The sequence below is a fragment of the Talpa occidentalis genome, unplaced genomic scaffold (genome assembly GCF_014898055.3).
Source record: "Talpa occidentalis isolate TD23 unplaced genomic scaffold, MPIMG_talOcc4v2.1 talOcc4.2, whole genome shotgun sequence".
NCBI classification, from domain to species: Eukaryota; Metazoa; Chordata; class Mammalia; order Eulipotyphla; family Talpidae; genus Talpa; species Talpa occidentalis.
The window spans coordinates 14,616,378-14,629,671 of NW_023602073.1; the positions used below are offsets into that span (position 1 = coordinate 14,616,378).

Genomic DNA, 13,294 nt, shown 5'->3' on the forward strand with positions numbered 1-13,294 from the left:
TTTATAATCTTTGAACATCAGTGATTTGTACTTAGTATATACATAGTATAATATCTCGTTTCATTAAATAGAACATACTCTTTTCTAACTACTTCAGTGACATCTAACATTGTGAAATAGCCAAATGGAGACTACATTGCTGGATAATTTAAGCTTTCGAAAGGAAGTTAAATAAAGGGGTTTATTATTGAAGATGTGAACCTGTCCTCTGAAATCATATACAGTGTTGTTAACCAGTGTCACCTCAGTAAAATGAAGAGATAGATAAATAACTCAATGAAGGTGTTTATTGTTAAGTTTCCGTAGATTTCCAGGTCCCTAATGTTCATAAAACAGAATTACACTTATGGTGTTGAAGTGACAGCCATCTTCGTTTAAAAAAAGGCATATCCCAAAATAACTGTATATGCAGTTTAAAGAATCTGGATTTTTGAAATTTATTATTGTTGTTGTGGATCTTGCAGGAGAATTATGAAGAAAGTCTCCATGGAGCCAGCTGAGCGGCTGGCCAGTCTCCAAGCTCTGTGGGACAGCCAGACTGTGCCTGAGCAGGGTCCCTGCGGTGAGCATACATTTGAAAACCAAAATGTAAATGGCTGCATGGATGTCCCCCTGCCAGGAAGTGAAGTCTATTTCTAGCATGCTACTGTAAAGGTACAATTAGTTTTAAGGTGTAATTTGCAGCGCACAGACTTCAGATTGGTGGACAAAAGTCCTATATTTAAGCAGTAGTGCATCCTGCTATGTATTTACTACAGAGCAGGGGAGAAAAATCTTTGCTGTTTTCCCAAATGGAAAGAGCAATTGGCATTGTCAACATCGGCCATATTTAAGCTTTTCAGTCTGGACTTCAAAACCCTTGAGCTGAAAACCTGTCGCATTTTTGTTGTACGTGGATTTTAGGTGGATTTTCTCAGATGTATGCCTGTGTTTGTGACTGGCTTGGATTTTCATACAGGGAAGAAGTACAATGGGTAAGTATCTGTGTGTGCTCACACATACATAACCATACATATATATATACACACCTGAAGGATATTTCAATATTTGACTGTTTTTCTGTTTTTTCCTACCATTCTTCTTCTTTTTTTTTTTTTTTGGTTAAAATCTTCCTTCTTCAAATTACATACAAATATACCTTTGCTATGGTCTGTTCTCTCTGCTTCTCTGTTACCCATCTGACCATTATGTGGAATATTTACATGATTGAATTCTATTTCAAATAGGATGTGGATACGATTTATCTGACACAAGACACCAGGGAACTGAATTTACAAGACTTCAGTCATCTTGACCACAGGTAAGTGACTTCTTTCTTCTCCTGTTTTGCTTTCAGTACTGCACTGGCACTTACAGATGTATGTTATCACCAGAGAAGGATTGTATAAGGGGAATCAGGAAAATCTGAGAATCTCCAGATTTTACCTTTCAAGTAATGGTTTCAATTCTGTTCATCACTACGAATGGTTCATGATAGGCGTACATGTATATACCCCAAATGCAAAGTTTGTAGTTAAAAAATATGCTGAATTTTACTGTGCAAGCATTATAATTCTTAGATTCTTACGTTAGCACACATGTCTGTTTATTCTACCTTGTATATAAAATACAGTGCTATTTTACCTAATTGCCAACTAGAACATTTTTTTCCTAGGAGAAAATTTTATGCTGAAATCCTAGCAGATGACGTTTAGATGACAATTCCTTTATGAATTGGAGATGAATATTATATAGGCACATAGAAATAAGTTTGCCAATATCTGCTTTATGAAAATATTAATAAAACTGTGAAACTTGATACAGGTTATATATGAGCGAGTTTTAGGTTTTAAGATCTTGACTGATAGGTTTTGGGCTGTGGTTAATGTGCTCGGGTGGCAGAGAAAAGCTTCATTTAGTTCTTCTGCCTCTGCAAGGGCAGATCAAGGGCAGACCTAGCCAAGTTTTTGTTCTTTGACAAAGTTGAGCATTGACTCACCTTCCCTGCCCCCTTTTCCTGCTTCCCCAATGTCTTTTCTGGTCAGTTTTTCTGGCCTCTGCTTGAACCCTGGATACGCTGCTTATTTTAGGTGGGCAGATATCATCTCTGCCACAAGTAACCCCACCCAGTAAGTCTTGTCTCTTTGCAACTGAGAGACAGAAATCTGGAATTCCAGTTGTAGACCTTTTATGCCATGTGGACTGTTGCATTGCAGGGTTACCTCTTCTTAACCACCAGCATTTTGACCCCCAAAATACCATTCAAATTATTTTCCACCCGCCTGGTAGGAAATCCAGAACTGCAGTGGGGTCCCTCATGAATTCTAGCCAACTTAACTTGGCGAAATAAAAGTAGATCAGATGGATGTAACTCCTCCTGCACAGCCTGGGTCTAAGGATGGTGATGAACCAGGGCCAGCCTTGTCTGTAGTTGTGGCTGAAGTGCCGTAAGCCCACAAATCAAGCTCGATTAGCTTTTTCTTTGTGAAGTAGGAAGTTTTCTCCTGTTCTCAGCTGTTTCTTCTTCTTGAATATGAGGAAACTTCATATGTTTAGGCAAGATAGGTTCTGTATAGCTCATGAAAAAGTGAATGAAATAAAAGGGAAATATTTTACTTTGTGGGTATTTTCCAATTAAAAAAAAAACAAAACTGAGTGAGATAGGAGTAGGGAGGCCTGCAGTGTAACCCTTAATCTCAAAAATGATTGAGCTTTTGGGCCTCTCTGGTGGTGCAAGGGGTTGAGCACTGCACTATGAGGCAGTCCATAGCCTCTGCGGCATGAGTTCCATCCCTGGCCAGCCAGGGAGAAACCCACATGGCAAGGCAGACCTCTCCTGTCTCGCCCGCTGCTCCCCTTGGCAGTGTATTTCAGTCAGTCTGCCTGTTCTGTTCCCCACTCTGTCTCTGGTGGATCCTCTCACCGCCCCCCCGCCTCGCCCCCGCATCTCTGGCCTATATCTCAGCTCTTGTATGCATAAAGAAGTAAATCTTGGGCCTCCCTGGTGGTGCAGCGGTTGCACAATGGGTTGCGAAGCTGCCCGCAGCCTCTGCAGCGCCGGTTTGATCCCCGTCTGCTCTCCGGCCACCTGAGGAGGGTCCCACATGGCGCGCAGATCTCTCCTGCCACCCGCTGCTCCCCTCAGCAGTGTACTTCCGTCCTTCTGCCTGCTCTGCTCCCCGCTCTGGCTCTGATGAATTCTCTCACCCTCCCCCGCTTCTGACTGTACCCAGTGCTTGCATAAATAAATAAATTAATTAATTAATTTAAAAAAAGAAATCTTTAAAAAAAAAGGTAAATCTTAAAAAAAAAATTGAAACTTTTGTGTATGGGTGTCATCTCCTTTGGTATTTCTCATATGAGAAATTAAAACAAAAATTAAAAATTATTTATTCCTTTTAAAATACTGTAAATAATGTATTACATGCTAACATAGATGCCATTTTTATGAAAAATAGTTGTTTTGTTTCCAAAACAAAAGCAGTCAGCCAGAGGAATGGTGTCAGTGTACCTTTCTGCAGAGTTCTTTGATTTCTGACTTAATAAAAGACAACTGGATTCTCATATCTGCTTCTGCTGCATTTGGCCTGTTATGTTTTGACAGTAAAGAAAATCCTACCTGGGTGCAGGTGTATATTTTGGAATGGGAATATTTTTAATAGCCTTTTCACATAACTGTGGATATTTTTCTTTGATGCTTTTCCACTCCTCAACAAGTGATGGCCAGTTGTAATGTGGATTCTAAAACCATAGCAGTGAACAAATTTTGTATTTCGTTACATTTAAGTCTGTTTTGGTCTGTTGTATACTTGGAATGGGTCTGAGCCATAGATGATTTTGTAGTAGCCATCTTTGGTCACTTAGAAATTATTGGTTCACCAAGTTGTATACCATGTCTGGTCTCCGGGTCCTCCAGGGGACTGTGAACCCCACTTGGAGAATATCTGGCCTACAGGAATGAAGACACCATAGGGCACCTTGATGTGTTTCTTAGTAATGATTTTTACACCATTAAGAGGTGAGCCATACAGCCAATGGTAAACTTTCCAGCTAATGCACTGTGCGTAATTTGTTGACTAATCTGCTGGCAGAAGGAAACTGTCTAGAGAAGCTACCCAATATAGTTACTACATGGAATACAAGATAGAATACTACCCCCAATTGACTTGACTTGTCAAAACGTTTATGATTTTCCCACAAGTAGAAGTCTCCTAATTCCTTATCTGGAGAATCTTCAGTTCATCAGTAAACACTGCATTAAACTGACAGATCATAATCCCATTAAAAAAAATAAAAGGACTGGGCCTCCCTGGTGGTGCAAGGGGTTAACACACAACCTATGAAGCTATCTGCAGCCTCTGCAGCATGAGTTTGATTACCCGGCCGGCCAGGGAGCTACCCACATGGCGCCACAGACCTCTCCTGACTCGCCCGTTGCTCCCCTCGGCAGTGTACTTTGGTCAATCTGCCTGTTCCCCACTCTGTCTCTGGTGAATCCTCTCACCCCCCACACCTCTGGCCTGTGTCCCAGCTCTTGTATACATAAAATAAAATAAATCTAAATAAGGACTAAGTGAACCTTTTTTTATTATGTCTTTTTTTTTTAGAAATTCTAGTTTAGGAACTGGAAAACTTTTCCTGTAAAGGACCAGACAGTAAATATTCTAGCTTTGTGAGGCAGATAGTTGCTGTTGCATTTAAGCACCATCATTTCAGTAGCTTGAAGCAACTCTGGACTGTGTGTAATTGGATGAGTGTGACTGTTTCAATAAAACTTTGTTTACACAAATACATACTGTGGACTGTAGCTTGCTGATGATCAGTGGTCTGTGATGTGGGATGTTGTACCCAAGAGTAAGTGCAAGATGACCTACAAAAAATATTCCATTTGTGCTTACTGTTGACACATTTTAAAAATGTGATGCTTGTTTTATCTCATATATATGTATGTATGTAAATATATATATATATTTTACCTTTCTGTTGTAGTATTTAGTATGCAATAACCAAATGTAAAAAATTAGAAAGTTCTTAAAAATGTTTTTACTGCACTGGCCTTGATTCATAAAAATGGGGATCACTGATCTAGAAGTCAGCTCTCCTGCAAATATCTAAATGCTTTGATACTTTTCAGATCTCTATCATAATCATCCTAATCTTCAAGGTTGATTCCTTCTTCTGTAAGAATCCTTTTCCTTTTCTTAGTTTCCATAAGAAGAGGCTACTCACAGTCTTGTTAGAACACCTGTATTAACAGTGTTGCGAATCAAATTACAGCAGATTATGTTGGGTAAACATTTCCATCTATTAGAAGCTTGAGTGTACTTACCCATGAAGGAGCAGTCTGTATTTAAATGGCACTGTTGTTTGGAACAATTTATAGTGTTATTCTCTAAATTTGAGAGGTTTTACAAAAGACCATTTTGGTATTTTTCTCATTTGGGTAAGAGTTGTGGAAAACAGGATGGAAAAATTAGACATATTGGAGATGCAAGAAAGAATGCTAAATGGGCCATGTGTCGTGCTGGAGTTTGTTAGAAAATAGGGGCAATAATTCTCATACGTGAACATGAATCTTCCTACTCTGGCGCTTGACTCCCTTCGTGTGTATCTCTATCTTTTTTTTTTTTTTTTTTAAATATCTTTTCAGCCAGATTTCCTTCTAGAAAGCTGTGCATGTCTATAGAATCAGTATGAAAGCTCTCCTGATAGGCTGTCATTCAAAACTTTGTTTTTTCATTCAGTAGTTTCTCCCTGTTGCATGTAGTCATCATAGTTGGAAACAGTTACACCCTTTATTTTTTAAGTATTTTCATCATTGTTAATTTTTGGACAGTGTTTGGTTTCTCCCCGCAGATATAGGCCTCCTAGTTCTCCCACCACCACAGCACCCGTGATCCATCACCACAGTCCCTTGTGCTCTTCCCTCCCCTGTTTTTACCCTTCACCCTCCCCTCCCCTGCTGTGTGCCTCAGGTCAATGGTCAGCTTGCAAGTTTTGTCTTTTTCCTCATCCCTTGGTTTCTCTATATTCCATGTATAAGTGACACCATCCGATATTTATCTTTTCCCTTCTGACTTATTTCGCTTAGCATCATGCTGCTTCATCCATGTTGCCCCAAGTGACATGAGTTTGTCGAGACATCCATTCTTTTTTTTTTTTTTAAGAAATTATTATTATTTTTTTTAAGATTTATTTATTTATTTATACAAGCACTGGGTACAGTCAGAAGCGCGGGAGGGTGAGAGAATTCACCAGAGCCAGAGGGGAGAGCAGAGCAGGCAGACTGATGAAATACACTGCTGAGGGGAGCAGCAGGCGCATCAGGAGAGGTGTGTTGCTCCATGTGGGACCCTCGCTGGTGTTTGGGGTTCAAACTGGCGCTGCAGAGGCGGCGGGCACCTTCGCAGTCCAGTGCTCAACTGCTGCATCACTGGGGAGGCCCAAGACATCCATTCTTAAGGGTCCTGAAAGCCATGAGTCCTCTGGGGTGGAAATTCCATAGGAGCTGGACTCTGTCTTGTCCATACTATGTGGCTTGATACTCTACAGTCAAATGAAGGATTTTCAAGGGAAACTGAACTCTCCAGGAGTAGATCACAGCCCTTGGAGACTGAGAGGATTGTTTGTTTAGACAGCCCCTCAGATGATGCAAGTAACACCCCCTCACCCCATCCTCCACAGCTGCTCTGTGGTACCTACTCCAGTCTGTCTGGGTCTTATCCATCTCTGTGTGTTTCAGTTCATTCACCCAGGTCATTGGCTTTGTGCTTCTGGGCCTTTGTAACCACTCTTTTCAGAACTAAAGTGGCCCCCAAATAGATGACTGGATCAAGAAGATGTGGTTTATATGCACAATAAAATATTATTCAGCAATCTTTAAAGATAATTTCATGCCATTTGTGGCAACGTGCATGGATCTGGAAGGGCTAATGCTAACTGAAACAAGTCAGGAGAAAGATAAATACTGGATGGTGTCACTAATATGTGGGAGAAACTAAGCTAAGGGTCAGATAATGATAAGCTTAATATCTAACCCTTGAAGCTGACTGTAGAACTGAAGCATTGGGGCAGGGGGAGAGGGTGAGAACAAAAAGGGAAGAACAATGGTGGACAATGGGTGATTTGGTGGTGGGTGCACTACAGTGGCAATTTCTGATTGGGGTTGGGGGGTTCTGATGTTACCTCAATTAAAAAAAATAAAAACATAGTGTGGTTCAAATCCAAAGTGGGAGGGACCACCAATATTAATGTTGCCAGTCTGGTAACAAAGAACCACCAAACATGGTTTTGGTTGTTTCTCATCAGGAGCACAGAAATGGAGGAAACAGTGATATGTATGCATGCATGTACATGTGTGTGCATGTATGTGTGTGTATTCATCTCATCGTGCATAGGAAGTGTGTTAGGTAGGGGTGGGGTGGTCCTCCTGTCACTGCTCTTATTACAGAGTTCTGACTAATGTCCTCCCCACTCTGATTTGCCTGGGGTCAGCTCTTCAGATATGTGCTGAGTGTTAAAGATACTGTAAACCTTGTATCACTTGACCTGTATAACCTGATGCACAGAGAAATGGAGAAGCTTCTTTCCAAGGTATTGAGGAAACCAGTTGTGATTTCCTCTTGTTTTATTGAGGTAACTTGTTTACAACATCGTGTATGAATTGAGGTGTAAGTTCATACCTGTATCGAGGCTTCTTATGACTCACCCAACCTGCTGTTCTCTCTTCACTGTAGATCCCCTCCTACCCAGTTTATATTCTGCAATCTCATTAAAACCTTTAGGGTCTGCCCAGGAACTTCTAGGTAGATTTATAAGCAGCTTGAATGCTGTGATTGATTACTAACTAGCTAGCCAGCTAAGGCTCTATTAGAACTGAATGTAGGATGAGGACCCTATTGCTGAATAAACCTTGGGACGTGAAGATGATAGTAGTTATGCTGGATCAGTCTAGATAGTTTCAGGAGAAGAATAGTAATTAGGAAGTAATTGGCAAATGCCTACTCAGTCATTATTTACAGCTTGCAAAATTTTACTTAAGTGTGTTCTTAAACTTGTTTCTGGTTTAGGTATCAGTGACCCAAAAAGAGGCACAGATTGAACACTGCTCTATTAATACATTTCTCATGGGACTTCTCAAAGGCCCGTGAGCTGACACGTTAGAGATATAATTACACTGTAATTTGGAGCAGCAGGAAATGATGAGGGTGGCAGTGGAGGTGCTGAGAAGAAGAGAATATACAGCTTTAAATGCATCAATTTTTCTTATTCCTGGAAGATTCTTAAAAGGAGCTAATCTCATCAATCCTCTAAAGACTCCATGTCATGCATCATTGAGCTTAAACTTGGCTTCAGAGAGCTCTGCCAGCAGTTCATTCCCTGCAGACTCATGTTTTTGTCTTGTCATATTTCTTACTCATCAAGGTGACATTCTTCAGCCCGTCGCTTTCAGGGAAGACTTTTGAGTGCGTATTAGTGTTTGTCAAGGCTGGCCTGAGGGCGCTGATATAATCGTTTCCTCATTTAACCTCCACCTCTTTATTCCTGCTCTCATTTTCAATAAGAAAAAATGTGTCTTGGAATGTGGAATTGGCTGTGAATAGTGTTAGCTTCTGCTGCCATTCCCAGATTTCTGTACATAATTCTATCAAATGGTGGTCTCACCTGGCTCAAATGGACTTTGCTGGGAACAAATTGATGATGTGTTAAGGAACCTGGAGAAGATAGTAGAACTTTTTAAATATTAATTTCTTTTTTATCCATTTTATTTGTGTGTGTGTTTCATGCTGAGCCTAATACATTAGTATAGAAGCCCATATTTATACTTTATAGATAACGGGTTTTTGGAAGGTATTTGTTCCAAATACTTTTCAGTTATGAGTGGATGATCCAAAATTTAGAGAGCTCTCTTTTAGACTTTTGGCAGTGTTTCAGCTGAACAGTCCTGGGTTGCACCATCCTTCACAGAGTTATCCAAGTAACCCTTTAATATTTGGGACCCACCTCTCTGTGAAGGTTAGATTAGCAGGAAGGATTGGTAATACATGATATTTAAAGAATTTTAGAAGCTCTGCAGGTCTCATTTTCAAACTAAATCTGCAGGAAGAAAGGCTGTGTTATCTCCAAAAAGGCCATCAAATGACTATGTCAGGAAGCTACTGCGGTCGTTCCGAGTTTTATCAGCTTTTCCATGGGAAAGCATGTTCTGCTGCATGTATGTAGAAAGCCTGAGGAATAGCAAGCCTGCATTCTTTCATGAAACCCTTCCTTTGAGCCTTAAAATGTTTGTCAAATTTATTAGGGTAAAATCTTCACTCTGCGGTATGTGACTCTCTGACAGATAAGCACGATGTTACATGGGGTTATTGCTGTCTCCCTCTAGATTATAGGGCTTGCTAGCCAACCTTCAAATTAGTCAGTGATTTTTGTTGGCTAACACTTTGCTAAGTTTGTCACACTATTTAAAAGTCTTGATGTTTTTATAGTTTCAGAGAGCAGAGAGGCAGGGGCAAAGGAGGAAGAAAAATTTCACCTAAAAATAATAACTGGAAAAATTATTTTTTTTTCTTTGAGTAATAGTGCATATGATTTTGGGGAACAGGTGCAGACCTCCTCAGATGTCACCACATCACTCCCACCATCAAAGCACCCACAGTCCTTTCACCTTGGTCATTGGGTCCCTCCCACCTTTACTCTCTCTGCCTCTCTAGAAGCCTTAATTCTGCTTGTTTCTAGAGTTGGTTTTGCTTTAGTTTTGTCAGTTCCTTTTTCCCCCTTTCATATTCCACATATGAGTGAAATCATCCAGTATTTGTCTTCTCCTGACTTATTTCATTTAGCATAATCCCCTTTGGTTCCATCCACATTGTCACAAATGTCAAGAGTTCATCTTTCTTATAACTGAGCAGTGTTCCATGGTGTGTAGATCCTACATCTTCTTAGTCCACTGCTCTGTCGATGGGCCTTTAAACTGTTTCCATGACATGGCTATTATAAATAGTGCTCCCGTGAACATAGTCATGTATATATCCTTTCAAATTAGTAATACTGTATTTTCAAGTAAATACCTAGGAGTGGAATTGCTGGACCACGTAATAGATCTATTTTTATTATTTTGAGGAACTTCCATTCTGTTTTCCATAGGGGCTGGACCATTCTGCAGTCCCACTGACTGTGTATAAGGTTTGGTTCCTTTTTCTCCATATTTTCAATATTTGTTTCTGGTTTCTGGGCCATTCTCATTATTGGAGTGAGGAGGTATCTCTTTGCTTTTGATTTGCATTTCCCCGATAAGTAATGTTGAACATTTCTTCATATGCCTCTTGGGCGGTTGTATGTCTTTTTTGGAGACGTATTTGTTTATCTCTTCTGCCCATTTTCTTTGCTTTTGCCCATTTTTTGAATTGGGTTGTTTGTTTTCATTATGTTGAGTTGTATGAATTCTTTGTAGATCTTGGATATTAGCGCCTTGTTAGATATATGATGTGCAGAAATTTTCTTCCATTTAGTAGTGTTGCTTTTTGCTTTGATCATCATTCCCTTTGCTTTTTTAGCTTGATATAGTCCCATTCATTTACTTCTGCTTTTGTCCTCCTTGCTGTTGGAGTGGAGCCCCCGAAGACTCCCTGAGGCCATTGTTGTGGAGTGTTTTGTCTGTGTTTTCTTCTATGTATTTTATGGTTTCTGGTCATACATCCAAGTCTTTAATCCAGTTTGAATTAATTTTTATGTATGATATGAGAGAGTGCTTTAGTTTCATTTTCCTGCATGTGTTTGTCCAGTTTTGTCTGCACCATTTGTGGAAGAGACTTACCATTCAACATTGTAGACTGTAGGCTCCTTTGTTGTATATTAACTGGCCATGTAAATGTGGGTTTATTTCTGAACTCGTAATTCTATTCCATTGGCTTATGTGTCCACTATTCCAGTACCATACTTTTTTTATTACTATAGCCTTGCAGTATAATTTAAAGTCTGAGAGTGTAATACTCCCATTCCTCTCCCTTTTTGTCAGTATTTCCTTGGCTGTCCCAGAGACTTTTGTGATTCCATAAAAAATTCGATAACGTTTGCTCTGGTTCTTTGAATTCCATTGAAATTTTGTTGGGTATTGCACTGAGTCTGTGTTACTTTGGGTGAGATGGACATTTTGACAATGTTAATTCTTTCAGTCCATGAGCATAGAATATCTATCCATCTCCTGCGTCTTCTATGGAAAATTAAACTCCATTAAGTCATACAGATCAGAAAAATGAAGTGAGAATTGCTAATGCAATAGGTTGCCTGAAATCTAGAATAGCAAAGAATTCAGCAAGTGGTTCAAATACTAAATATCTTGCCATCAAGCATGTTAACCCTGGATCTTTTTCTCGGGATCTGGAGTCTGAAAATGATTTCATTCCATTTTAAGGACACAGTAGTAATGTCTCAAGGATATGAACAAACGCATATGATGTTGCCAAGATCCTTGAGAGGGGTCCTTATATTGCTGACCCCTTAAGGCTACTTTCCCTCTTTAAATCCTAAGTCATGTCAATTAAGGTCAAAACAAAACATAAACAGTCTCTATATTTGTGAGCATTTCTATTATTTTATATGCAACTTTTACTAATTATAGTCATTAATTATCACAGGTATATACGTAGAATGCTGTATATTAAAAAAAAACATTATTGGGCCTCCCCTGGTGGCACAGCGATTGAACGCTGGGTTGCGAAGCTGCCGCAGCCTCTGCAGCGCCGGTTCAATCCCCGGCCGCCAGGGAGGGTCCCACATGGCTCACAGACCTCTCCTGCCACCCGCTGCTCCCCTCAGCAGTGTATTTCATCAGTCTGCCTATTCTGTTCCCCGCTCTGGCTCTGGTGAATTCTCTCACCCTCCTGCGCTTCTGACTGTACCCAGTGCTTGTATAAATAAATAAATAAATCTTAAAAAAAAAAAACAAAACACAGAAAACACAAAAAAAAGCAAAAAAAAACATTACTATTGTAAAAGCTGTTAAGCATTTCCCACCACGAGAGAAATCAGTCCAGATGACAAACACTGTATTATATAATAATTTCCTTTCTGTATTATATAATATGATCACAGCAGTACTTAATGAAAATATGAGAAAAGGGTCGGTTCTGATTGACACAGAACCCACTGGGAAGTCCAGGGAATTATTTGCAGTCAGGTGGTACAGCACAGCAGTTGGGAGGCTCATGCGAATGGCAAATTGAATATTTATTATCCAAGACTTATTATATGCGTACTTATTACTGTATCCTGAGAAAGCCATCCAGGTAAATGAACTCTCAGAAATGAAATTAGTTATGCATGAGTATGTGTTTTCTATTTAAGTGCAATGAATTAGAGCTTTTTGGGCATTTCTGGCTCTTTGATACTATTTGTATCAAGGCCCAAATCTCCCGGTACTTGGCCTCCATGCTTGTTCTGGCTGACTTGGTGTCTTGGGTGTTCAAGAGGAACCAATTCTAGGAATCCTGAATGTCTCTCAGTTCAGACTTGGACTTTTCTATAAGTCATTGGCAGGATACTTCCTAGACACTTGATCTTCTGACTTGAAGCTCCCTATTCTCTGCATATTCCATTCAGGTTGAGAGATGTTATATACCTGAGGTTGAGATTTTACATGTGGTTGTAGGTAGCTATAGTTTATTTATTCAGGTTTGTTTCTGATTTGTATTCTTATGTATGAACACTCTAATTAATTTATTCTGGTAATCAAAAATTTTGGTTAGCTTAAAGACTGCTAGGAATAGTGATGCTGTGGCAATTCTTTTATTCCTATAGTCTAGTAGTAGTTGATTTTTTTAAAATAAGAGTAATACGTTTTATTGATTTAGCATTGGTTAACAGCACTATATGTGATTTAGAGTTACAGAATCACACCCTTTATGTTTATGTTACCACACCACACCCAGTCCCAAGTTACCCGAAGTCCTCCCCATAGTCAATTGTATGCCCTCCCCTGTTATTTGTCTCCCTCCTGCCAGTTCCCTTCTGGAAACCTCAATTCTACAGCGAGATTACTAGGATTTGTTACTGATTTGGCTTTATCTGATCTCTTATTTCCCTATATTCCACATATAAGTGATACCTTATATGTTTTTCCTCTGCCAAGGCAATTCTTATACTTGTCTCCTTAGAGACAACGTGCAGATATATATGCTGGAATGCAATTACAGTAATTGAAAAGTCATTCACTCTGCTTGACCCCTGGTGGCACAAGGGGTTAAGATGCAACCTATGAAGCTGTCCACAGCCACTGCAGCATGAGTTCGATCCCCCAGCCAGACAGGGAGCAACCCAC

General features: G+C 39.8%; 1 protein-coding gene across 8 annotated transcripts in view; it reads left to right on the top strand.

Annotated features, from left to right (window-relative positions):
- Positions 1-13,294, top strand: part of CARMIL1 (capping protein regulator and myosin 1 linker 1) — a 327,354-nt gene that overhangs the window by 155,155 nt on the left and 158,905 nt on the right. For all 8 annotated transcript variants that reach the window (XM_037521032.2, XM_054698351.1, XM_054698353.1 and 5 more), the window contains exons 6-8: positions 465-562; positions 904-974; positions 1,227-1,300. In XM_037521032.2, the coding sequence (XP_037376929.2) occupies positions 465-562; positions 904-974; positions 1,227-1,300 (243 nt within the window). The remainder of the gene's footprint in view (positions 1-464; positions 563-903; positions 975-1,226; positions 1,301-13,294) is intronic.